Source organism: Procambarus clarkii, chromosome 72, assembly GCF_040958095.1.
Source record: "Procambarus clarkii isolate CNS0578487 chromosome 72, FALCON_Pclarkii_2.0, whole genome shotgun sequence".
NCBI classification, from domain to species: Eukaryota; Metazoa; Arthropoda; class Malacostraca; order Decapoda; family Cambaridae; genus Procambarus; species Procambarus clarkii.
Genome location: NC_091221.1, coordinates 8,059,263 through 8,086,550, shown reverse-complemented (window position 1 = coordinate 8,086,550; position 27,288 = coordinate 8,059,263). Strand labels below are relative to the sequence as shown.

General features: G+C 38.2%; 3 protein-coding genes across 6 annotated transcripts; 2 read left to right on the top strand and 1 right to left on the bottom strand.

The window, feature by feature from the left end:
• The first annotated feature begins 64 nt into the window (after positions 1-64).
• LOC123773664 (uncharacterized) lies at positions 65-6,438 on the top strand. The gene is made up of 6 exons (XM_045767490.2): positions 65-478; positions 1,373-1,624; positions 2,564-2,692; positions 4,501-4,620; positions 5,316-5,513; positions 5,872-6,438. The coding sequence occupies exons 1-6, from the start codon at positions 386-388 to the stop codon at positions 6,100-6,102; spliced, it is 1,023 nt and encodes a 340-aa protein (XP_045623446.1). The 5' UTR covers positions 65-385; the 3' UTR covers positions 6,103-6,438.
• Positions 6,439-7,270: 832 nt separating this feature from the next.
• On the bottom strand, positions 7,271-17,375 carry mRpL39 (mitochondrial ribosomal protein L39). The gene is made up of 9 exons (XM_045767487.2): positions 17,166-17,375; positions 14,790-14,984; positions 14,468-14,583; positions 14,187-14,310; positions 13,448-13,509; positions 11,623-11,782; positions 11,132-11,304; positions 9,586-9,633; positions 7,271-7,443 (listed from the first exon to the last, which is right to left on the bottom strand). The coding sequence occupies exons 1-9, from the start codon at positions 17,227-17,229 to the stop codon at positions 7,372-7,374; spliced, it is 1,014 nt and encodes a 337-aa protein (XP_045623443.1). The 5' UTR covers positions 17,230-17,375; the 3' UTR covers positions 7,271-7,371.
• Positions 17,376-20,249: 2,874 nt separating this feature from the next.
• Slu7 (Pre-mRNA-splicing factor Slu7) lies at positions 20,250-24,840 on the top strand. 4 transcript variants are annotated; one of them, XM_045767482.2, is made up of 2 exons: positions 20,250-20,379; positions 22,418-24,840. In XM_045767482.2, exon 2 carries the CDS (start codon positions 22,430-22,432, stop codon positions 24,191-24,193), a length of 1,764 nt encoding a protein of 587 aa, XP_045623438.1. In that variant the 5' UTR covers positions 20,250-20,379; positions 22,418-22,429; the 3' UTR covers positions 24,194-24,840. The 4 variants fall into 4 exon arrangements, with proteins under 4 accessions (XP_045623438.1, XP_045623440.1, XP_069168539.1 ...); XM_045767484.2 differs by lacking the exon at positions 20,250-20,379 and adding an exon at positions 20,385-20,453; XM_069312438.1 differs by lacking the exon at positions 20,250-20,379 and adding an exon at positions 20,448-20,466.
• Positions 24,841-27,288: the final 2,448 nt, after the last annotated feature.

The window sequence follows — 27,288 nt, the reverse complement described above, 5'->3', positions numbered from 1 at the left end:
TACAAGTTTAACTTGTTCTTCTACATGGTCTGCTGACTGGCGCGAGTTTACTTAAGGAAATAATGGCTGTAAATTATCTTTGGTGAGGTGGCGCTCCACACTCTTCCCCCCCATGGCCGGCAATGTTTGAGCTGCAAGCTACCTATACATACCTTCACAACCGCTATTAAAGTTTGCTAATTTAGCATTCACCAATCTCTCCAGCACTACCGAGTTGCTGTTGCTGTTTGGCCAAAATGATATTTTAAAGCAACGTGTTATTAAAAGTCAGCTGCATGTTCAAATGAAAGCAATGTATAAATGTTTGCTGCATGTTCAAATGAACATACGGGAGGGGTGATTGTTGTTTCAACCTTCGAGTGAACCTTGAGAAATCGCTTGCATCATGTATCTTTACCGGCAGCTGAGTCGGATGCGAATAAGCAGAAAAAGAACGTTCTTGAAAAATGTGATGGTGTTTAGTGTATTCTTTGGTGTGGTAAGTTTGTATGTAACATTTCATGTGTATAGTAGTGGTAAGCGCTCGAATAACTACTTTTTTTTAATATCTGAGAACAGGGGCCTGACGGCTGAGTGGTCAACACTCGGGATTCGTAGTCCTAAGGTTCCGAGTTCAATTCCCACCGGAGGTAGAAAGAAATGGGCAGTTTCTTTCACCTTGATTCCCCTGTTCCTCTAACAGTAAATAGGTATCTGGAAGTTAGATAGCTGCTACAGACTGCTTCCTCGGGATGTGTGACAAAAAGGAGGCCTGGTCGAGGACCAGGCTACGGGGACGCTAAGCCCGAAATCATCTCAAGATAACCTCAAGAGGTTAGTTGTGTCTAAATATACTTACTGTTTGTGCCTGCAAGCTTGAGCGCTTAGCTCTTGGACTCCGCCTTTCTAATCGTCTGTAGCCTAATGTGTGAGTGTATATATGCTATGTATGTTTGGGTGTGTTTGTCTATATAATTTATAATAAATCATTGTGCCGGGGGGGCCGGCAGTCAGTGTATAGTCATACATGTTACGCTTATATCAAGGCTGAGGTGCCACTGTATACTGTACTCACCTATTTGTATCATATTGTATATATATGTGTGTGTGTAATAAGGGCAAGAACATGCAAGTCATAAATCACTAAGAACTCTATATGACCCGACCAGGATCACCCCTAAATGTACACGGTAGTGACCACTGCACCCATTAATCGTATAGTCGATCAATCGATGCAGTGGTTATGATACCATGTACGTTTAGGGGTGATCCTGGATGTCATGGGTTCGAATCCAGGTTGGGGTCATATAGAGTTCATAGTGATTATATATACTGTATATATATTCTACTATATACATTAGAATTACATATTTATTTAATGTCTTTCTTTCAGCTACTGATCTATAGTGGCAAGGGCTTGCATGTACAGACAAGTGGGGAGCATGTGCACATTGGTGTCGGTGCTGTTCATACAGGTGGGAGAGAGGTGCACATAGGGACCTCCAATGGGTGGAATGAGCGGCTGAGAGGACCCCTGGAAGCTGAGGACCCCTTGGTAATCCGAGCCCTTCATGATCATCTCCTTCGCCCACCCAGCACCAAGCCATACAACCTTGATAATTATACTAACAGGCTGAACTACAAGGTACTCCTGCTACTGCATATGTAGGGACTGTATTAATACAAGCGCTGATACAGTGCATGGGTGCATATTTCTAAATCACAGTTGATGTACAGAATAATACTTCTGCAATAGCTAATGTTGGATAATACTGTACTACTGCAGGAAACAATCATAATTGCTGCTACAACTGGTGTAGCAAACAGTCCTGCTTCTACAATTGATTTAGGAGACGATACTGATGCTAATATGGAAATCAAATGGCTACAATTCATATAGAAGTTGATACTGTTTAGAAATGATGAAATAGTTTTGTCTGTTTTAAATCTATACCCATCCAGTAGACAGGATGGATATATTAACTGTTGTTGAACTAATTACACATTTATATTTTTCTATCATGTACCCCACACCCAACCCATGGGCAGAGGTGGAAGTTAAGAACTAGTCACATGGTGGGAACAGTAATTGAACTCTGTGTTCATTTGTGTCAGTCAGTTAGTAATGAAACAAAGTTTGTGTAGACATATTAGAAGGTAATATAAACTTAGAAAAGCATGTATTGCTGCAGACTCTGATGTCAAATGACTTAAAACTGTTTAGCCAAGCATGAGTTTTAGTTATTAATTTTAAAATATTATAATATTGTATCGATCTTGAAGGAAAACAAACAAAGGTATACAGTATTTAATTGTAGCAATTCACCCTGTCCACTGATGTTTTGCTAATGTTTCATGTACCCTCCTGCTTTTCCACTTTTCCTGTACTTCACTGTATTATACTTGTTTTGTCATGTTCGAAGTCTTTCAGCTGAACACATTATAGATAATAATGTGTATTTAGTACTGTACTGCAATACTGAAAGCATAAGTAATTAGACAAGATATTTTCACTTTTGCGTATCAAGTACTGCACTACAATTATAATAATGTTTGTGTGTATAATGGTTGGACTTTTTGGCAGGACATGGAGTCATGGAAGTTCTTGCATGATCGGGTGTTGAAGTTGACAGCTCACCACCCGCCTGGCTTTTTCATCGAGGCTGGTGCCCTCGATGGCGAGTACCTCTCCAACACCCTCCATCTAGAGAAGGTCAGTGTTGAGCCCTCAAATGGAAATAGACACATCTCTGGCAATCTTCCTTGCTACTTCTATTCTTAGATTTTACCCATGAACTTCCATGCAGTATAACCTTGATGTGCAGTATGGACTTTTATCGATAAATAAGTAATTTTAGAATGAAAGCACTAAGCCCTATCTGTGCTACAGAATATTGAAAGGACCTAGATATAATTCAGGATGCCAGTATTAGAGCAGAAAGATAAAAGATGAGCAATGTCAAAGAAAGCAAGATTAGCCACGGATTTTATCGAGGGACAATAGACATAAATAAGCAGTGAGATAGCAAATTTCCAATCCTAAAAAATTAGGACTTTCTTTGAGTTGAATTGAATAGTAACAAAACAATGCAATTCAAATAATAAGGTGCAGGTCTATTTTCCATTAAGTGCATTTGAGTTAATCTTGTGTGACCAGTACTTAGCCAGATAGGTTTCCCCACTTCCTGTTTTGGTGATAGGTCAAATTTTATATTACTGCATAGATGAGTGCATTACGAAAGCTAGGATAGAAATCCAAGTATGGGATATGCCTTTGGAGAGATGGCAAAGGCATGAACAAATTTTTTAGCAGCAGAGTCTGCATGGTCATTGGAAGGAGTGCCGATATGGAATAAATTATTTTAAGTATGCCAACTGGTTTTAGCTACTATTTTGGCTGTGTGTTGAGTGTTGAAGTAAAGTGTCGTGTCAATATAGAAGCCTAAGAATCTTCCCAATTATACTCCCAATATTTAAATTATTTGAAGGTTAATTGATTAGATAATTTGCTTTCAAATATAATGGTCTTTTCTGTGTTTAGCTAATTTGTTGACATCCATTTGTAAACTTTTTAAATTTCATTGTTTACTCTTTTAGGGCATGAGAGTTGGGACTAAAGATGATGAGGGTTTAAGAACAATACAGTACTTAAAAAAGTATCGAAAGGTTTAAGAAAACCCCGAAACACTTTGCATAATAGTGGCTTCATTAGTACCATATGTGTAATTCCTGTTCCTACAATTGTACATTACTCTTATGTTCTTTGTATACACACACACCTTCAGAATAATTATTATTATTATTATTATTATTATACAACCTTTGATATCTATGTTTTCACCCCATTGTCTATAGTAATTATATATTTGTACTGTACAATGCTTCTTCAATTTAGGCACACGGCACATTTCACCCAAGATTAGATAAGGTTATGCCATCAAATATATACTTACCGTAATGCAGTACTGTATTACCATAGTCTACAGTATTATTCTACTACAGTAATATACACCTAGGTATACTGCAATCTACAAAATATTATCATGTTTGTAGCCTCAACAGTATGTATGTCAATCCTTCTGGTGGTCCTGGAGTTCATATTCAAGAGGTCCTTCTGGGTCCCCGTAGTACAGTCGAGTTCATTCTCGACGCACAATCGAGAATTATGGGTTCAAATCCTGGGCGGGACAGAAATAGTCGGGCACATTTCCTTTAACATAATGCACCTGCTCACCTAGCAGTAAGTAAGTACTCAGGAGTTAGTCAGCTTCTTGTGTGGTTGCATCCTGGGCGGGGTCAGCACAGTAATTCGGCCTTGGGGAGACCTCGATAAAAGCCAAAACATGTAGGAATACACTCTGGCTTCCTGTCCCCCGACACAATGAATTAATTATATTAACGTGCTGGTGTTCTTAGGTAAAGTGAACTGTATGAAAGATATGAGTATGAAAGTCTAAATAAATTTCCAGGTATTACTGTTCTAATGTACTGTACACATATTGCACCTGCTGGCATCCCTAGGTGTATGGGTGGCGTGGGTTGCTGATTGAAGCCAACCCAAGTGCTTATAAACATCTTGTAAAGAAGAACAGAAAAGCTTGGTCCTCCAACACTTGCCTTGCCATAACACCGTATCCAAAGGTAATCTTCTAAGGGAAGCCATAACATTCCACTTGGAATTGACTCTGATTTTTATAATTTAGCCACAACATAGGCCCACAGATTTTTGTGTCTATTAATTTTAACTAAATTAATCTGAATGATAGATTTAAACCTGAGATAAAGTGCTGCAACAGGTTAGTCATTTACCTCTTATAATTAATTTTAATTTAAGTGTTCTTTGCAATTACATATTCCCACCAAATCGTATGCAGTTCTGTATTGTGCCCGAGAAATGAATTATGAAGACGACATCCTTGCTTCTCTCCATCTACAAACACCATTTGCAGCTTCAAATTTAAGTACTGTACAGCAGAACCCTGAACCGAGCATCAGGAGTTACTGCCCCATAACCAAAATAAAAATAGTGTGATCATAGTCCCCTTGAACTGACAAACTCAAGACTCACTCATCACAGTCCGTCCTCCTAAGGTTTCCCAACATCAAGAAAACGGTCAATTTAAAGCGTTCTCTCCTAACCTACCAGAGAACCCAGAACAGAAAACGGGCCAGTATGTCACTTATGTGAGCTGCTTCCATTTTCTAGTATGACAATTTTTGGCATTATGTAATGCATATGATCGAAAAGCAGTGTTCTTTGTAGGAGGATGGGTTACTCATCATCCCTATAGCATATAGCTAAACTCCAGGCATATATGGAAAACTGTTCCCCCCAGGAAATGGTACTGGAGATGGTGGACACCCATGAGCACACGGAGACAACCCAGGCATTGTGGGTAATCAGGGGTAGCTCATTCCTGACCGAGGCTGGAGGTCCCGACCAGCGTTACCAGGCAAATCACTACGAGACCACTTATGCTGTAGTACAGTGCTTCCCTTTAATTACCTACCTCAGGGCACTCAATATCACTAAGGTTAGCAATTTATTGTTTCACATACACAATTATATTTCAAACTCGCATCTATTTCTTCACATTTATGTTATTCTTAACTTGCAAATTTTTCTTTCTGCCTCTTTTTCAATGACCTTTATGGTCTTTTGTATTAAAAATCAAGCCAAGAGAAATCTTCTCTTGGCCATCTCAAAATGCCAAGTGTAACAAAGGGCTTTATAAAGACTAACTTCAAAATGCACACAACATTCTCAAGCTTTAACATCACAGTACTGTACTTGGAAATGCCTGCCATACCTGAATGGTTTCCATTCTGCTTAATGAAATCTCCATCCTGCAGCCCAAACAAGCTACATTATTCTTATACTGTACTTCACAGATTGATCTATTGTCACTAGATGTAGAAGGAGCAGAGACGATGATCCTTCAAACAATACCTTGGAACTCTATTGACATCACAATTCTGTTGATAGAGCACCATGGAGATGTTAAGGGAAAAGACATCAAGTTCATCGACAGCATAGAAGAACGAGGATATGATTTATTTGATTATCAGATTGATAAAGATAATATTGGAGACTACATATTTGTTAAAAAAGATTTTGTATAGTGTGATATATTGGAAATTTAAAACTAAAAGGGGGGTATAATGTAGAAAACCATGTGTAAAGCTGGCAATCTTAAACACAAAGTGAACAGCCCACTTTCATTACCATTTATAACTTCAGTGTTTGACATGGAATATTAGAGTTAAGTTATCACCTCACAAATATGATAAAATATTTGGGCATTGCATATTTTTTCACTAAAAAACACTATGCATGTGTTGGTGGCTACTACGACTGAGGGAGGAGAAACTTTTCTCTTTATGCCAACATGCATTTAAAAAAAAAAAAGTCATTGTAATGCAATATTTATCATCAGAAATATACATAAATGACACTCATATTACTTTCACTCTATTCCCACTTTCATGAGGTAACATCAGAGATATTAATACAGTAATGTGCAAAAACAAATTCATAAATGTGTTCGGATTATTAGTGTAAAGATGAAGAAATATGTTGTGAAGATGGTCATCTTGAGGTTAACCCGAGATGATTTCGGAGCTTAGCGTCCCAACAGCCCCGGCCCTCAACCAGGCCTTCTTTTTGTTACACCCCCCCCCCCCAGGAAGCAGCCCATAGCAGCTGTCTAACTCCCAGGTATCTATTTACTGCTAGGTAACAGGGGGCCATCAGTGTAAAAGAAACTCTGCCCATTTGTTTCTACCTCCACCGGGAATCGAACCCAGAACCTCAGGACTACGAATCCGAAGTGTTGACCACTCAGCTGTCAGGCTCCTTGCATGGGTCATGGTAGAAAAGAATTGGTATCTAATTAGCACATTTACTTAAATCCCAGCAAGATTTTTGAAGGATTATCAGCAGTATCTAAGCAGTCCACCATCCTTCAATATTTGAGGACCTTAGACAAGTTGTTGGCTTCCTGTCCCCATCGAGGCCACTAGAGAATATTCAGCAGTAAATTCATGTAAATTTGTTCATTATTCTTCAAGCTGACCAAATGTGAACTATACACAGCTGAACCAGCAAATAATTACTTCAACTATTTGCCAATCATTACTTAAATTACCCTTGCTTCACTCTCACTAATATTTACCATGAAATTCTTGCTACTGTCAGTTTAATAATCAGTGTTTACTGTACTTTCTTATACAGTAATGACAAAATAAGTTTACAGATACTGTACCAAGATAATATCAATAAAAAGAAGACTAATTACAATGGTATTTATTATTTTATATACAAATTCATGCAAGTTTTCAAGTGTCATAGAAGATACAGCATACATTAAGACAAACACATAACCTTCATAACTAGGCTGTTAATAATTCCTTTTGTGGTGCCCAACTCTCCGATGTCGGAATAACTGGAATCCGCCCAGAGTTCTGTAAGCACACAATAGTAATCATGATTTATATAATAGTAATAAAAATAATAATAAGATACATTAATATAAAGAAGATTTTCTTAATTATTAACGAAATAAGAATTACAGTACAGGACTACTCTCTGTATACCATTGTACAATACTTCCTCACACTATCCCTCCCCGCATCTGAGAAATTTTAGAACCTCAGTGTCAAATTAAATTATATTTTGACTAATAGACCCATTAATACATGAATGTCGAAACAAACATTAGGCATGCACTAAAGAATAAATCCATAATAGCACCCCATAACAGTAATCCACATACAATCCTAACACTTTCAAGAAGCAATTATAACCATAATCCAATAAACTGTAAACCTATTCCATCAACAACTCATTACTGCACACACCCTCCATGGCTATTTCATCATAAAACATGGCAAGAACACAGTGCAGAACATCAATGTGACATCACAGTGGCACCTTCATTATCCACAGCCCCCTTTATTGGAGTTCCCAGATTATCCAGTTCTCCAGCCCCATTAAACTGATGCATGTCTGGTTTATGGGGGGGGAAACAACCCCCCACCCCATTAGTCTCGGCACTGCCTGGTGGGAAAAACAGAAAATACCCTTACCCAACCTAACCAAATAAACCTATCTAGGATCTCTCTCCATAAATAAAGTGACATATGAAAGAAGTACAGCACAGTATATTTAGTGGCATGAGCATTCATACAAGACAAATCTTGTGCATGACAGCAAGAGTGGCAGTGTATAACTATAATGGAGCAGGTATGCTTCGGTGGCATCTGCCAACCCGACTCATTGCTCTCTCTTTACATCTGTCTCTTGGCCATATTGGTGCTATGCCATCCTAAATAACAAAAGTTGATAGAATGCCCTATTAACATAAATAATAATTAATATTATTAGGATATTCAAAATTTGGCCTTGTGTAAATATACTGTACTGTATAGATATATAAGCAGCAGCCCTCGTGACAAGACACTAGCTTGGCGTTTCGCAAGCGCTTTGGCCTGTGTTTGTATCCTGGCCGGGGAGGATTTACTGGGCATCAATCCTTAACTGTAGCCTCTGTTTACCCAACAGTAAAATGGATACCTGGTTGTTAAACGATTTAGCAGGTCGTATTCCAGGGAATATTAGGATTAAGGACTGGTCCGAAATGCTATGCGTGCTAGTGGCTGTACAAGAATGTAAGAACTCCTGTATATTTATATATCCTTATGAAATGAGTAGTTGTGAGAGGACTGGGAAGAAAAGCAGGGAATTGATAGAGCAGGTGGAAAGGAATGATGCGTGTTACTGCCAAGCAATACTTCCTCACTCAGCTGCTTCTTTAAATATTTCCTTTTAATCAATCTATCCACACTTTTATCACAAATATATGAAATACTGGTTTTCTAATGCCAGGACCAACAAATAAATTTGCTCGATACTTGATAAATGAAGAAGTGCGTCGAACGGGATGTACCCAAGACTGCAAAATGTCATCGACTAGGTAATGTACTGTATTTATTATCGTCTTGGAAGACAACAACAACAACAAAAAAAAACTATGCTTTCTGACCTTAAATAAAGTTAAAGATTGAAGAAATAAAATGTTTATTTATGCTAGAATCAAGAAACACACACAGTACATGTACATGTGTATAATGTATATATAATTTTGGGTCACGCTATTTTGCTCTTTGTAAGGGCTCGCTGACTGGAGCGGTAGGCACCAAAAGAGTCGAGGAACTATGATGCAGTTTTGGGCCTGGAACAACAACCCTAAGTTTCTAATAAATAATAATCAAAATTTTTGTTCTATTCCAATATTATTCACATGAAAAGTACATTGCAGTGTTAAAACTGGAATTGGATAAAAATTTAGAGAGTACAGAAGCAAGCCTGTTGGCTCATACTAGGCAGAGTTCTGAATTAATAACACTTTGGCACCATTTCTTTTAAATATCCCAACAAACATCTAACAGAGCTTAACACCTGACAGGTATCTACCAGTTCATATTTATAATTGTTCATTTAATTAACCCAGATATGAAATTTTAATGATACGGAAATATAAAACGATCAGTGGCAAGTCTCGATAATGTAAAATCGCATCGTATATACAACAAAACCAAACTCACCAGTTTTTCTGCTCTCTTTTCCAAGAGTCCATATGAGAAATGATTTAACTGGAAAAAAAAAATTATATTAGATTCTTCTGAAGGATAAGGTAAGTTACAGCAAGTAATTATCAATATAAAGTGCTAAACCAATAGCATCATGCATATTGCAGTCGAGTCAAAAGTTTGGAGACATTACTCAAAATGCCAATATGGAAGCAGAAAGAGGACGGTTTCTCTGTTGAAGGAAATTCATCGAGACAATGAGGTGTTAAAATAGAATTAAACAGCTTTCAGAACATCCGGAAAATTATTACATTAAACCAAGATTTGGATTACAATACAGTACAAGAGACTACACAATTTGAACAATGAGCGGGACCAGTCTCCATTTCATTATTTGAACCAAGAGTCAACCCTTATGTTGTTGATATATAACCAGTTCAATGCAATTTCTTTCTTTCTTAAGCACCCCATACCCATCCAGTGGGAGTTGGTAGAAAGGGTTACCAAGCAAAGGACATTTCCTACTCTCTATTACTGTTACATGAAGTTCATGGGAATAGGTCTAATTTGATGGCACATTATTATTGGTGGTAGGTAGCCATCTACACTTCCAATGTGTATTATATCATGAACTGGGTACCCATCAAAACTCTACTGTCCAGTACATGTTAAATACGAGCTACTGTAAAACCAATGTTGAATTTTAGTCACTACAGAATGAAGAGAGTTGAGAGACTCCAGACCCATTGAAGTACAGTACAGATACTCCAAGAGTCGACAACAATAAAACTATTGACTGCGAGGGAAGGAGGCACATACAAGTGAACAATATCAGGGAAAATAATCGAATGACCTAAACCCCCCAGCACATTTCAACACATCTATAAAAATAGCACAAGTTGTTGAACAACAGTAAAATGGTGTTCACCAACAACGGCTTTCACTTGTTTGTGAAAGCAATACAAAAATAGCACTTTAGAACAGTTGAGGAGAGAAGGGGTTAAGAAGGGTGCCAGAAGTAAATATACAGGGGCCAGATTCACGAAAGCACTTTCGCAAACACTTACGAACCTGTACATCTTTTCTCACTCTTTGGTGGCTTTGTTCCCATTATTAACAGTTAATGAGCTCGAAGCACCAGGAGGCTGTTTATAACAATAACAACAGTTGAATGGAACGTTTTCATGCTTGTAAACTGTTTAATAAATATAACCAAAGCCGTCAAAGATTGAGGAAAGATGTACACGTTCGTAAGTGCTTGCGTAAGTGCTTTCGTGAATCTGGCCCCAGGTTAGGATTTTACAAAATGTAATCATCAAGATCTCCCCATGAGAGTAATGCTGGCCACAAAATGCAGTCACAATACAAAACAGTCATACTCCTGTAAGCATGTCATTCTCAATAGCAAAAACAAACTACTGTACTGGTATACAGTATTGTATATATAAGCAAAAATATTTTAAGAATACTGTATGTGCTTCATATATTTTATAGCTATTTTCTCCTACTTTGAACCCCTTTAACTAATTTTTTTTAAAATGCACAAATATTTAATACTTGCCATAAATCCTTTGGGAAGTGCCACCCCTTGAACTCTAAACAGCTGCCCCTCATTAGTCTCTATGGGATGTACAGCAACCACTGAAACTTTACCGAGGTAACTTGTATTGCTGATCATTGGCCCACAGCTAATTTCTACAAAGTCCCCTACTTTGTACAAAACCACAGTGTTACCTGCAAAACACACATTATTATATATATATACTGTACACACAGTATATTATTTATTTATATCTTTGTCGAAAGAGCAGAGCTCAACCCCCGCAAGCACAACTAGATTAACACACAACATTTATTGTACAGTATTTACAAATCGGCTACAAATATTTACAAGGCTTTACAAATTGATGAATGGATGAAATTTAAAGAGAATGTCAATCACACTAATGCTTGATCTCAGGAGAAACATAACTGAAAATATTAAGTAAAAAAAAAAACCTGATGTAAATAATATTAAACATTTTATATTTACAATACATTAGAAGGTAATACCAGAAGAGCTTTGTGCAGCGATGTGAGGAATCTGAATCTTCTTGAAACGATTGTCGGAGAACATTTCAAGAGCCAAACTAGCGTCTACTTCCAGTCTTTCAAATGTATTGTTAGCCATAACTAATTTCACCATTTCTCCAGATAATACTCTTAATTCTTCCTGAAAATGTATAAAATGTTATTCAATTACTAATACTCTACAAAATCTGAAGAAAAAAAAATTGGCTATGTTTAAATTGCATTCATTATCCTCTTTAAAAGGTGTATATCTATTTTAGTCAATTATATGGTTACCACAGTGGACACGTATTTGCTGGGGTCAACCAGCCAGGCTGTCTTTAAGATGTCACAGTAATCTCTAGAAACGAGATTATGCCTGCTCCGTCATCATCTATTCGACTACAACACGTCTACATATTTAAGAAATCAAGAATGTACAGCAGCAACAAAGACAACTACTACTGTACTTCTCAGATGTCTAGACAGTACCACCAGTCTACCTCCCCCAGGGCCTGTCAGACCCTCGCACCTGGTGATGCCTCAGGATCACGCCACCACTGAAACAAGCCCAGTGGTAGTTAATGTGAGCCGGTTCCTAGTTATCTATGACTTCAGCGCCACCTGGACGGCCGTCGTTCCATATATATAGAGGCTTGCCAGCTCCAGCCAGCAGATTACTCCCGAGTGCTCCATTGACTAGATCTGTTGACATACCCTGGTGTGGTAACAGATTTATGCAGACTAGCTCACAGTATTCCCACACCATCTTAGTACTGTATTTGCACATTAACATAACGTAAATTTAATTGTTTGTTTGTCTTGTTTGATTTGCACTATTTGTATCAAGCCAAGCTTGGATATCCTTTTTTGTTTTGTAATTTATTTTGACGTCATTTTTACAGTAAAGTATTTTTAAATGTCTTTTTTTTTCTCTGCCTTATCCCACAGTTACCTGACAGTGAAGACAAATAGCAGTCTTAACCATTTTTTACCTTTTTTTTCACTTTATATGACTAGCATTCCATCTGCTCTAGAGAGACTGCACGAACATCCATTTTTCTCGTCGTAAAGACGAGAGATGATAGAGTGAAATGTAAATAACGATGCATCATTAAACCTGATCTTCTAGTGCGCTAAAGCCAAGATTTCTGACTAACCAACACTTACTTTTTACAATTATTTTATCAATCCAAATAGTAAGTCTAGTAGTCTGAGCCAATGGATGCATGTTCTTTGAAGCAGCTATGTTAATTTTATTAATACAATTATATAACTTTTATGCACAAGGATTTATCATTGTTTGCAGCATGAAGAAATTTGTGGAAAGGTCATATTGGCATAATTTTAATACTCATAACTACTGCACTGTACTTACCGAAACTCTACATTTTATTTTCCGATTTTTTCATAAACTATGTTCTTGTCCCTCCATTTAAAAAAATCAAACCAGTCTCTGGAATTCAACATTTAATATATTACTGTGAAAGTGATACTGCACCTGATATATTTTTTAAGTATCGGGCACTGATTCTATACAGTCATACCCACTTGTAAGGGATGTTGAAGGAATGCATAAAGAGCATAAAGCACATTAGCATTACAGATTTTAAAATGGCATTTTCTATTCTCAATACTCATAAATGTAAATTTCATTACTCAAAACAGGAGTTATATGATGACCAAATCACACATTACAAAATAGAGAAATGACGACGTTTCAGTCCATTCTGTACATCAAGCCAAATAACAGATGAGAGGAATGTACAGGCAAATATATAAAGTAAGAGTAAGACAGGAGTTGAGGAGCTATATGTTATCGTCTCACCTTTGTGGGTTTCCACGTGGGAATCTTCAAGTCGACATCATACACAAAACTTCCACTTCGCACTGCAAACACCCGTCAGTATCAAATAGGAGATTAAAAAATATATATTAATGTACAAATAACTACTTTTTCCACTTCTTAAGAGCTACTTCTAACTAGGGAAACGGAAGGAAGCACACTTTACCACTATGCTCCATTCCAACGGCTTAACCCTATGACAGCGAAGTGATAGTGGCCAAACCAAGAAAAGGGGGTTAGGCTGTGATATGCATCATCCATCCTTTAACCTACAAAAATGTTTATTGGTAATGTAATGTTCAACCAGGTTCTCCGACTGAACATTTATGAATGTCAAAATACTGTAGCTTTATTTTGATGATCGGAATATTTTTACTTGCAATTCTCATAATAAACATGCACCTGGTTATCAAAGATACTAGTCATAAAAATTTTCCCCATTTGTTCATTCGTATATGTCTACTATTTTCAATCAAGTTATTGTGGTATATATCCAGATACTCTGGTGATTTATTTACATGTTTTACAGAATGATGCAGGAAATGGAAGATTTTTAAACTGCTGATGTCCAAAATATAGAGACCATCTGAATACTGGTAACTTTACCCTATAGTGTACTGTATAAATAAAATATATAATATACATATATATATATATTATGCATCAAAGGAAACTAGGTAATGTACCTAGACTATAAAGGTACTACAGTATCAACACATACCATTGGGCGAAGGAAAGGAACAGAGTTCTACATAAATGTTGTCCTTAAATGCCGATTCTAGCATTGCCCCTAGCATTACAGATGCTGACCGCCAGAATGCCTTATTGGCATAATATGGATCATTCTGTGGAGGAAACAAGATGTGATTACTAAAGCAAAATAACATAGGGGTATGAATTAAAGGATTAAATACCATTAAATTTCATTCTGCCACTTGTCAGCAGAACTGGATAATTTATGTCAGTGGAATCAGATACAGCTTTTGGCAAGACGGTTCTTACCTGTCTAAAGTGTAAGAAGCTAAGAGAACAATCGTCTTCTAGAGGTCGATGCATATCCCATACCTGACCGTCAACTTCAGCAAGGACAGCTCTCTCCATTATCACCTGGTTTATGTCTGTAAGTAAGTAATTATCAAAAGAAGGCACCAAACAGTTTATGTCTAAAAATCAGACTATTAGTCTACAGTAAGTGAAAACCCTTTACCGAGTTGTGCACCCAGTTGCTTTCCAAGGCACGAACCGATTGACCCTTCGTCAAGATCTTGCTTATTTGCATAGTATACACGAAAGTACTGTACAGCATGTGTATATCTACACTTACGTTGAGCACAATGATACGGAGTAGACATATTTTTGTTCATTATCAGAGAACAATTTTCTGGCTGTCCATAATATTTTACTTCAATTTTCTCAACATCTGTAATAAGCGCAGCTTGTCGTTTTGCTTCCTTAGTAAAGAGCTCCGATCGTTTCTTCTGAACTGCCGCATTGGTGAGGGGCTGCTTCTGATAAAAACCTGCAAGATTCAAAGAATGAAAAATTAAAAACATTACCACAGCAGATCTCAACATGTAAAGTATTATATAAATCTATTTATCAACCACAGATTAGCCGTGGATGGTTGAACAGTAAATAGACATCAAAACTAGTTCACTAACATAACTGGGAGGATAAAATCTGCAGAGGACAGACTGGGTATTATTTCACTATGAGCCGGCAGAATTGGGAGCATTTGTTACTTGGTAATATGTATACACAAGTCTCCTCAATGGGTTCAGATATGCTATTGCAAATCGACCTTCAAATCACCTAGTCCCAGGCCAGGCTAGGGGCATAAAAGATCTCCTGAAACCCTCTCTATGTAAATCAGATGTAAATGAGCTGGCACAGGAAGTTTTCAGACCTGTCAGAGGTGCAGGAGCACAACGCTCGTGACAGTTATAATGGCTGAACCATGTAAATCTAGGCCTGTGACCAAAGTCTAGTTTAACAGTGCATGGATGTCTAGGTCATCGGTTAAGAGAATCCAGCAAGTGGTTGTAGCTTATTAATTGTGAAGTCTATAAATATCACCAGCATGAATGTGCACAGGAATGTTAGGAGACCTCACAAGAGCTTGTAATGGCCGACATGATCGTGATATCAGGTCCTGTAAATGTGCCGATAAACAGTTTAAAAGTAAATGCCACCAAAATAAATGAATAGACGAGAACTGCTCAAGTGCAAGCTCAAACTTCACATGGATACACAGTTCTGTAACCTTGCTACCAGTTCTCATGGGAAAGTCTTACAAAGCAGTGATTAGTTTTCACAACTTCACTAGGGATTAAAGAAATATAGTAAGTGATTGTGCTCAAGACTTTGGCCAGAATTTGTACTTGGAGATCACAAGGAAGAGACTCAAACTCATTCATATACATGTCTACCCAACTCTTTAAACCATCAACGGATCCTACTTCTGTTACGTGGTAATTGGTTCCACAGATCAACAACCCTGTTACCGAACCAGTATTTACCCAGGTATTTAGCGACATTTAAAGACCACCTTTAAAAGATGGGGTTCGTGGATTATTTGAGATACCCATGGTGTTATTAAAGGGGCAGAAATGGTTGGGCAAGTTCCTTTACTGTGGGGTTGCATCCTGAGGAGGGTCAGTAGTTCAACCTGGGGAAAGGGGACTTAAATATCAGCCTATCATATATATACACACACACAGGCCGACTGTCCCCTGCCAAAATGAATTCAATTAAAGACCACTCTTTATAAAGGCGAGTTCAGTGAATATTACTGGCAAAATATCAATTGTGGAAAACCCTCCCAAACCCCCCAACCCCCCTTTCACCTCACTAACTTTAAATACATTATAGCACTTTTATTTATTTATTTACAAGATGAATACAAGATTGTATTTATTGTACACTGGGTTAGAGAGTTCACATAATATTGGTACTTTTGTACATTCTTACAAAACCAACATACATAGCATCTCGAGCAGCTCCTTAATCTTAACAAATCAGTCAAGATGAAAAAGATAGCAAACATTTATACCTTAACATGAAACTACAATACAAATTAACATGAGGTAATTACACTGGTGAAAGATTGAAGCACAGGATAAGAAACTATGAAGCTGAAATTATTAGATACTTTTTTGGAGTTTGACTTTTCAATATGGCAAAGCTTTGACAACTTTTTTTTTAATTCATTAAGGAGTAAGTATTCCCTTTTATGCAATTTCTCCCTCTCAATACTACAATAAAATACAGCAAACAACTTATTTATTGATATATTATACAAGAAGGTACATTAGGTTCATGAGAGTACATAGCACTAATGATTTTACATTCTTGTAAAGCCACTAATACATAACGTTTCGGGCAGTTTACCTACAGTAAACAGTTTAAATACAACAAAGTTGAAATACAATAAACAGTTTAAATACAATAGTTGAAATACAATAAACAGTTTAAATACAATAGTTTAAATACAGTAGTTTAAATACATTAAAGTTTAAATACAATAGTTTAAATACCGTAAACAGCTTAAATACAATAGTTTAAATACCGTAAACAGCTTAAATACAATAAAGTTTAAATACAATAAACAGCCTAAATATAGTGCACAGTTTACCTACACTAAACTGCTTACTTACAGTAAACTGTTTACATACAGTAAACAGTGTCTGGGTTTACTTACTCCTGACACACGTGTGGCGATGGGGCCAGGCCACCAGCAGCCGCCACCCTCCCCCCTGCATCATGGTGCTCTGGATGTATGATGTATTATACAGCGTTGTATACAACCCTCCCCCGTGTCGTGTGTGTGTAGGACACTATACACACATACAGCAGCTAAGAGGGGTTGTATGTGTTGTATTAAGAAGGAAGCGACACTGTAGGTGAGAACTATGTGATGTCTGGCGGGGTAGTGATGCTGCTCTCTCGCGGCTGCACCCTCAAACTCCCTCAACTATAGAAAACCATCACTAACTGAGGAAATGTATATATGTTTATCTCTCAGAATGTTTGGTAATATGTTTATTGTTTGTGATGTGTGTATATGTATGTATTAACACGATGTACTGAACGGGGTGAGAATAGCTTGAGCTACCTCATCCCTTTGTGTGTATTTTACATCAATAAACTTATTTCAATTTCAATTTCAATCACTGACTGAGGAAATGTATATATGTTTATCTCTTAGAATGTTTGGTAATATTTTTATTGTTTGTGATGTGTATCTATGTATGTATAAACATGATGTACTGAACGGGGTGAGAATAGCTTGAGCTACCTCATCCCTTTGTGTGTATTTTACATCAATAAACTTATTTAAATTTCAATTTCAATCACTAACTAACCACTAACTTCCTCAACAGATCTCCAGTATCAGCTCTTGATACTGGTAATGGCTCAAAAGGGCCACCACTTACGGGGCTATTCATGCCCGTGCCACCTTTTGGGTGGCTTAATCTTCATCAATCAATCAATCCTCCAACAGGATCTCCAGTAGCAGCTCTTAATACTGGTAATGATGGGAGATGTCTCCCGTACCTCAATACCATGAGCCACTATCTTTTTAATCAGCAATAGAGTTGTTGATTTGTGGAACCAATTACCTCGTAACGTAATAAAAGTAGGATCCCTTGATTGTTTCAAGCGTAGGTCAGATATATATGCTGTTAATGATGTTCTTTTAGATTCAACTACTCGGAACAAAAAGTTTCAAGTAGCACGGGCTATGGTGAGCCCGTTGTGGCTGACACAGGAGCGTGGTTTTAACTCTGTAACAGTCATAACTCATATATGAATGAGAGTGATTGGTTATAAATATGAGCTGCCTCGTTTGGGCCAATAGACTTTCTGCTACCTTCATTGATTGATGAAGATTAAGCCACCCAAGAGGTGGCACGGGCATGAATAGCCCGTAAGTGGTGGCCCTTTTGAGCCATCACCAGTATCAAGAGCTGATACTGAAGATCTGTGGAGGTGCGACTGCACCCTGCATGACGGGAGATGTCTCCCTTGTGAATGTGTTAAGATGAAGATGAAGCCACCCAAAAGGTGGCACGGGCATGAATAGCCTGTAAGTGGTGGCCCTTTTGAGCCATCACCAGTATCAATAGATGATACTGGAGATCTGTGGAGGTGCGACTGCACCCTGCATGACGGGAGATGTCTCCCGGACCAAATGGTGACCAGATGGTGTCTGCGCTACCTTCAGATTGATTGATTGATGAAGATTAAGCCACCCAAAAGGTGGCACGGGCGTGAATAGCCCGTAAGTGGTGGCCCTTTTGAGCCATTACCAGTATCAAGAGCTGATACTGGAGATCTGTGGAGGTGCGACTGCACCCTGCGTGACGGGAGATGTCTCCCGTCAACTCTCTACCTTCATATTCTTGCGTTCATATATAAGGTAAAGGTGAGAAGTTTTGCCAAGTCTTATGTTCTTCCCAGGAGGCCTAAGCCAATCCCATATGATAATCAGTTCTTGACGAAAAGGTTCCGCTATTCCCGGAAAGTAGAGGCGTGGGAGGATTAATCTCTCGTTAGCGTCTCGGGATAAGCAAGTCCCAGCTGTGTCTGCGTACAAATGACAGGATGAACAACCCAGCGGGTTTTCTTCCTATTGGGGAGTACGTACGTGTTGTAGATGCTGTTGACCAGACCACACACTAGAAGGTGAAAGGACGACGACGTTTCGGTCCGTCCTGGACCATTCTCAAGTCTCTCAATCAACTTGAGAATGGTCCAGGACGGAGCGAAACGTCGTCGTCCCTTCACCTTCTAGTGTGTGGTCTGGTCAACATAATTTAGCCACGTTATTGTGACTCATTGCCTGCATGTACATGTGCTATATGGCGGTGTCCACTCACAGGATGAGTGGCGCCGCCCAATAAACTTGCCCCTCGGGGCCAAATTAAAAAAAATCTCGCTGGTTGTAATAATTCTTGTCTGTTTTCCATCTATTTTTATTTTGGCGTCTTGTAGTATATTCCCCGGGTAACCTCTATTTCTAAAATGATTCCATAAATATTCGTCTTCCTCTTGTAGTTTATCTTCGTTAGATATTACTCCTTTAAGCCTTATAGCTAGGGAGTCAGGCAGTGATTTCTTGAGTGATAGGTTTGGGTTGGATAGTTCTAAACTACATGGGGGCCTTTGTAAAAATAAGTGTTCTCCTTTGTCATCTTTTATCTCTGTCATCTTCATCTTCTGGAGTGTGGTTTGGTCATTATTATTACGCTCTGCTGTGAGTCATTTTATGAACATTTTGGTTGGTTAAGTACGAGTCAATTGAGGCCCTGATTTATCGAGGGTTATTTATTTGATTTGGTAAATGGATCCCAGAGGTCATGGAACCTACATTTAGTCAAACGGTTACTCAGGAGTGGGGATAAGGAATCAAGGACATTTAAGGTGTACCTCTCCTCTATGGGGGTATATAACCCACAGTTTGAAGCGTAAATTGTTCTTTTAGATTCAGCAACTCAGAACAAAACGTTTCAAGTAGCACGGGCTATGGTGAGCCCGTAAACTCAATTTACGCTGATTGATTGATTGAGTGAAGATTAAGCCACCCAAAAGGTGGCACGGGCATGAATAGCCCGTAAGTGGTGGCCCTTTTGAGTCATTACTGGTATCAAGAGCTGATACTGGAAATCTGTGAAAGTGCGACTGCACCCTGCGTGATGGGAGATGTCTCCTGTGGAAACTATATAGAATAGGGTCCCTTAAAATAGTATTGGTAAGTAAAGAAACTAGTCCATAGATGGCGTTAAGTAGTGGTGTGTGGCAGCTGTGTGTAGGGACGTCGCGCGCACCTCCTGCACTCTTGCTACTCCCTCTTAACATACTACTATGGACAATAACATTGATATTTCTATCACTTAACAGGTCACTTAAAAGTAAGTAGTTGTGTTGTGGATACACTTGCGTATTAATTACTGTAATACAGAGGCGTGAACAGCGATAGTGATTGGTTTGTGTCCATAGTTAAGTCGCCCCTTGAAGGAAGCATGTAACTTCGTACACAGTTTTCATGCTAATTTTAACAATTTAATTATTTTTTTTATTGGGTAACTGGCAGTATGTGTATGAATGTTAGGTTTGTATCTCTTCCTCCCTCCCTAAAGGTCGAGCTTCTGCCTTTTCCCCAGTATGCAACCCACACAACAGCTGCTAGGTGAACAGAGGCATCAGGTGAAGGGAAACTTGGCCAAAAATGTGTCAGACCAAAGGTTAAGTTCACTTGGGTTACCTCTGGTCCCAGGGGTCATTATCACACCTAAATCAACAATATAAGTCATCTTGTGGTGTCCCATTTGGCTACTTTTGATTATTTATGGTGTCCGGTTCTTGGCCAATTATTGATAACATTTCCCCAGGATTTGCTTATCCTTTTTTTTAATCACTTAGACTTATCATTTTTAAATTTGTGTTGCACACGAGGCCGATGTTTGCAACATCAGACGTAACAGAGGTGTTTGTCAAATGTTTACCTGTAATTTGTTTAGGGTTCGACGATGTTTCGGAGTATAGTCTCCAATCTCCGGACACTTGAGAGCTTGACATCCTCAGTGAACTGAATTTTATTTGTTAGGTTTGTTAGTGGGCTCAAGATGAGCATTATGTCATAGGTCGCATAATAATGAAAGTTCTTAATATTTATTTGTAAAAGTTTGACCTTCTGTCAAGCAGTTCTTTAGGTAGTTGTCAGCCATGTTTTGTTTCACTAGTATAAATATATAGTACAGTGTAATATGATTATTAAGATCATGAGTGACAACTGAAATTTAACAAACTTGTGTTGAAACCTCTTGGTTTCTTAACCTCTTGGTGAACCTTAACCTTAGGGTTGAAACCTCTTGGTTTCAGCTTTGCTATAATCTAGCACCAGTGATTGTAGGCAAAATGCAGGTGGGCATTGTGTTGGCAGTTAAGTGGGTAATTTATTGATGGTAAAGGCACTAAACTGGATCAAATTTGTAATTACCAAATTGTAGTTACAAGATGAGAGCTACACTCATGGTGTCCCGTCTTCTTGGAACTGTCGTATAATACTTTGAAATTACTAACGGTTTTGGCCTCCACCATCATCTTTCCTAAATTGTTCCGATCGTATACCGCTCTGTTTGCGAAAGTGAGCTTTCTTGTATTTCTAAAGCAGTTTTTATAGTTTAAATCCATGACCTCTTGTCTTTCAAAGTTCCGAGTCTCGAGAATTTTATAGATTCCCGTTACAATTTTTGTATGTAGTGATCAAGTCGCCTCTTTTTTTTTCTTCTGTCTTATAGTTTTAGCATATTTAATGCCTCTCCTCGTAGCTCTTGTCCGTGTTAGTCTCTGGACACTATATTTCTGCTGGTATTATCATCCCTTTCTCTCTACAGGGGTCTTAACCCATTACTAGAAGGAATAAAATTCTTAATTTTCAATATCTTTATTTTGATCAAAATAACATTACTGTACTATATTATCTGGATGACTAAATTATTAGTTACAAATATTTTCCTAATGTTTTATTTGTGGATAAATACCATATTAACATCCCTACTTGTTGGCCATTTTCCAAATATCCCCCCAAAAATGAATTTTTGTGCAACCTTAGGGTCAGACCAGTAATCTTACCCTATGAGCCTCACAAAATTAATTAATCATCAGTAACATTAAAATTTAAATTTTTTGGGGGAAAACCTAGAAACGTTTAGACAAATGTGCAAAATAAGTTAAAAAAAATCAAACTTTGTTCAATATTTATACTAGATGGTACACAATACTTATGCACCATACCTGTACTTGATTTTTTTTTATTCCACATAGCAGGCAATAAAGATTTTTCTTGAAAGGAGTAGCCATTACTGTTTTTAGTCCATGCTGCAAATAGAAGATTGTAAATTTTATATATGCTTGTATTTTACATTAATATACAATATCTAATTTCAGGATTTAAAAAAAATGAGTACTCCAAGTCTGCCGCTGTCCTCCATATTGCGAACCAGACATGAAGAAGCCGAGGGTGATGAACCGAAGAAGAAGACACGAGAGGAATGGAAGAAAGCTAAGGAGCTTGAAGAAGCTCGGAAAGCTGGAACTGTCCCAGCTGCTGTTGATGAAGAGGGAAAAGACATCAATCCTCACATTCCCCAGTATATAGCTACAGCACCCTGGTACTTTGGTTCGGGTGGTCCAACACTTAAACATCAACGTCCACAACCAGAAAAAGAGCACGAGTTTAATCATCTCAAGGAATATTATGTCAGGGGACAAAAAGGGACTACAGCAACACGTTTTCGGAAAGGTGCATGTGAAAATTGTGGAGCTTTGGGGCACAAAAAGAAGGACTGTGTGGAAAGGCCTCGAAAAGTTGGTGCTAAATATGATGCCCATGATATTGCACCAGATGACGTTTTATTGCCAGATCTTAATCTTGACTTTGATGGAAAGAGAGATAGATGGAATGGATTTGACCCATCAGAATATACAGCTGTTGTTGAAGAACATAAAAAAGTTGAAGATTATAAGAGACAGATAAAGGCTAAAAAATTAAAGGAAGGAGAAGAGATGAGTGATGGTGAACCAGATGATGATGAAGATGATGAGGACAAATATGCTGAAAGTGTCGACATGCCAGGTACAAAAGTGGACAGTAAGCAGAGGATTACAGTGCGTAACTTGCGCATACGTGAAGACACAGCCAAGTATTTGAGAAATTTAGACCCTAATTCAGCTTATTATGATCCAAAGACTCGCTCCATGAGAGACAACCCTTACAAAGGTACTGGAAGAAAGGAAGATGAGGTTGACTTCGCTGGTGAGAATTTTGTAAGGTTTTCAGGTGATACTGTTAACCAAGCTAAAGCTCAACTCTTTGCCTGGGATGCTTATGAAAAAGGTGTAGATGTCAGCCTACAGGCTGAACCTACAAAGCTTGAATTGCTTAAAAAGCAGTTTGTTAACAAGAAGGAAGAGTTCAAGAAAAAAGTATCCGATGATCTTTTAGAAAAATATGGTGGAAAAGAACATTTAGATGCTCCACCAGCAGAACTTTTGTTGTCCCAAACAGAAAATTATGTGGAGTACTCCAGACATGGCAAAATTATTAAAGGTGCTGAAAAGCAGACTGTCCGATCAAAATATGAAGAAGATGTATATCCTGGAAATCACACGAGTGTTTGGGGAAGTTACTGGCGAGATGGCGTGTGGGGATATAACTGCTGCCATTCTTTTGTAAAAAATTCATATTGCACTGGCGAAGCTGGAAAACAGGCCAAACCCGAGTTATCATTACCCAGTGCATCTACCTCTTCTGTTAACACCAGATCTCACAAAACTTGTTCTACTGAAGAGGAACTAAATTCAAAAACTTTACTTGAAATTCATAGAGAGAAGAAAAAGAAGAGGAAGAAGCAAAAGAAGCAAAAGAAGAAGGAAAGTAGCAGTAGTAGCAGCAGCAGCAGCAGCAGCAGCAGCAGCAGCGAGTCCAGCAATGAATCGGACGATGAAGATAAGGCAGTGAAGCGTAAAAAGAAATTGCGAGAAGCATTAATTCGTGCCAAGTTAGAAGAAGATGCTGTTCAAGAAATGATAAAGTTAAATGAACGTGAGCGAAGTTACAATTCAATGTATAATGCCAAAGCCCCAACTGAAGAGGAGATTGAGGCCTATCAGATGAGGAGGCCGAGGGAAGATGATCCCATGGCTGCATTCCTGGGCAAGTGAATAAATACCATATTAAATGTTTAAGGAATATTGCTGTATTTAAAAAAAATTCTGTTTAGGTGTACTAGACATTGATTTCATTTATGAAATTATAGTACAGATACATGTATAATTTTTACTCGGTATTGTAATTACTTAACTGATGAATATAATTAACTTGGTACCTACTTTTGGTAATTATTAACTTTACTGATGCCTATTTTAAATGTAAATATGTTGAAATACAATATCTACAGAAACATTTGTTATATTTGTATTATATTACCTGCTATAGTTAATTATGATAAAACTAATCTATTAAATGTTATTGTTCTAACTTTACCGTAATAGATTCTATGAAAGAAAGCATATTCGACATGGAGGAAAGGAATAGAATGTTAAGTGGAGTTTTGTCATTCAGCAATGTGATCTAGATTTGATCAGATTAACTTCTTTTTCAAACAATGTTGTTTTGAAGGAAGCACGAAGTTCTGACAATGCTAACAACTTAGAAACTCAAAATGGTAGGCAGGATTGTCCTTATAGCAAAAAATTATCAACAAATTATATTATCCACTTTATCATTTTACTAGATTTATGTACTGTGTTTCTTTAAAAAATTAATTTGAATGAAAATTATATATTTAATAAAGATTGAATATTTTTAATTTAAGTGTAAATATTGCCTGTGTTAGGAGAAATTAATCACCTTTTTTATTAGATCTTTGAAACATTGGATGTTTGGTCTTGTGTTACTGGTAATACTGTTTTTTTAAAGGTAGCATTTTCCTTTGGCCTTCCTCCTACCATTGTAACCAGTCATGAGAAATGGCTCGGGTGAGGTTATGTATTGGCTGTATACGTCGCATTCATGGTCACTTTTATTTAATTATTTATATACAGTATACAGATAAAAGAATTCTTACTTTCTTACCACTAGCATGCATAGTGTTTTGGGTAAGTCTTTAATCCTAATTTTCACATGCAATCCCCAGGAAGCAGCCCATAGCAGCTGTCTAACTCCCAGGTACCTATTTACTGCTAGGTGAACAAGGGCATCAGGGTGAAAGAAACTGTTCATTTGTTGTTTCCTCCTCTGCCGGGGGATCGAACTCATACCCTTGGGACTACAAAACCTTGAGCGCTGTTTTGTCTTGGACACTTGGCAAAGGAATCCAGGAGGTACCTTGTACAGGGGTACCTCAGTTTATGAATTTAATTCATTCCTGGAGACGCTTCATAAACCAAAGCAAATTTTCCCATAAGAAATACTAATGGGAAATTAATTAATTCGTTCCTGACTCCCTCAAAAATTAACCTCAAAGTAAATTTTATACCTAATTCACCCAAATCTTCACTACAAAAGTATGTGCAAGTTATTACTTTTACTGATGACTCCTGTTGGCGTATGGAAGACTGAGAGGAGGAGAGTCCCCTTCCATTATAACATCAGGCAGTGAGGACTTCTCTGGGGTACACACACTGGCACGTTTTGCCTGCATACTGCTACTGGCTCACTGCATGATATTCTCAATGTTTTTCTTGATTGTTTTTTCCTTCTTTGTAACACTTGTCTGTAGTGAGACATCATATTGTCATTAATAAGATCAATGCAACGGCCTGCTAAAGCTTTATCTGGGTGATTCTTTTCAGCAAAACTTTGCAGTTCTTCCCATACTGCACACATTTTCTTAATTAATGAGGAAGGGATATCCTCTACTAACTCCTCCTCCTGAAGATTTGTTATACTGCCTAACTAGTTCAACAGCACGTGTATCGTTTTCACGTTTACGAATGATCTCGTGTTTTTCCTCTATGGTCATTCTCACGTATTGTCTTGCCTTGTACTTTACCACTGGCTTTCATGTTCAAATAGCCAAAAATCTAAGAAAAAACTGTAAATCCTTGCAAAGAATTCAGGTGGGATAGTCACTAGACGGGAGGCATTGGGAAACCAAGGCGCAATCGCTGTGCTACCACGCACTTGGTCAGCAATACGCGGATCAACAAACTCGTATCCCGAGATAGAGTTCATAACCCGATTCAAATTTTCTGAAGAAATCAGGCTCGTAACCTGAAAAGTTCATAAAAAGGGACATTCGTAAACCGAGGTACCACTGTACATTTCTTTTTTCATCTCGCTCAGCATGTTGGGAGTTTGAGCTGATGACAGAGACAAGTTTTATGCTGTAAACCTGCAGGCACTAACTGCTGAAGAGCTAGTGGAGGTAACATCTATGCAGCCCCCTTCCCCCCCCCCGACAGTCTAGGTTAGGGGGGGTCTGCTAGTCTTTAATTGATTACCTTCGTCTCTTTATGATGGGCCTATGTATTTGGCTTACCGTGATGTGGATGTAGGCTCCCTAGTCCTCTTTTTGCTCCATAGCAGGTGGTGGTGGTCACAGGAACTCTGGCTAATATCTGTGGTAGCCTTCGACCCTCTTTGGTCACTAGTCCTAGGGGTTTTTACTGCTCTTTACAGATGTGTTATCTTGCGACCCAATGCGAGTAAATAATTATCAAAAGAAGGCACCAAGCCGGGCAAACTATGTAGCGTCCCAATTAACTTTACACCACCTCTGCTTCTTCATTGGTACATTTCTAAATCTCAGTTTATGGGTTGTATATGCCACTCCCTATGCATGTTGCTAGTTTTGCCTCTCAAAGTGTGGCTGGAAGCATGTTTTGGTTCCTGCTGTATATCAAGGACTGTGCACCTAAATTGGAACTAAACTATCAGGGGAAAATGCCAAGCTATTGCGACTATAGCACTGGGAAGGGGTCAGGATAAGAATTTGGGATAGGATGTGGGGGAAGGAATGGTGCCCAACCACTTGGATGGTCGGGGATTGAACGCCAACCTGCATGAAGCAAGACAATCGCTTTACCGTCCACCCCAAGTGGCTGGGAGCACCTAAATTGGAGCCGTCCTCTTTGAGTATGGGTCCTGGCTGCAGTAAAAGTTTCAGGCTTCATCTTGGCTGGCAGTGAATGATTAGTTTTCTTTGGGTAAGGGGTAACAAAAGGTAGTCCTTTTTCAGAGGCTCTTCCTTCCCAGCTGTCAACTGGATCCCATTTACTCCTGCCCTACCCCACAACATTGGTTTGGCAGTGCA

Excerpts from the sequence above, each read along its gene's own strand:
- LOC123773664 (XM_045767490.2), top strand. The coding sequence starts at position 386 with ATGTATCTTTACCGGCAGCTGAGTCGGATGCGAATAAGCAGAAAAAGA. Across the intron at positions 1,625-2,563 it reads CTAACAGGCTGAACTACAAG|GACATGGAGTCATGGAAGTT; the intron begins GTACTCCTGCTA and ends ACTTTTTGGCAG. Across the intron at positions 5,514-5,871 it reads GGGCACTCAATATCACTAAG|ATTGATCTATTGTCACTAGA; the intron begins GTTAGCAATTTA and ends TGTACTTCACAG.
- mRpL39 (XM_045767487.2), bottom strand. The coding sequence starts at position 17,229 with ATGATGCAGGGGGGAGGGTGGCGGCTGCTGGTGGCCTGGCCCCATCGC. Across the intron at positions 13,510-14,186 it reads TTCCTTTCCTTCGCCCAATG|TGCGAAGTGGAAGTTTTGTG; the intron begins GTATGTGTTGAT and ends GGGTGTTTGCAG. Across the intron at positions 11,305-11,622 it reads CGCTGCACAAAGCTCTTCTG|GTAACACTGTGGTTTTGTAC; the intron begins GTATTACCTTCT and ends TGTGTTTTGCAG.
- Slu7 (XM_045767482.2), top strand. The coding sequence starts at position 22,430 with ATGAGTACTCCAAGTCTGCCGCTGTCCTCCATATTGCGAACCAGACAT.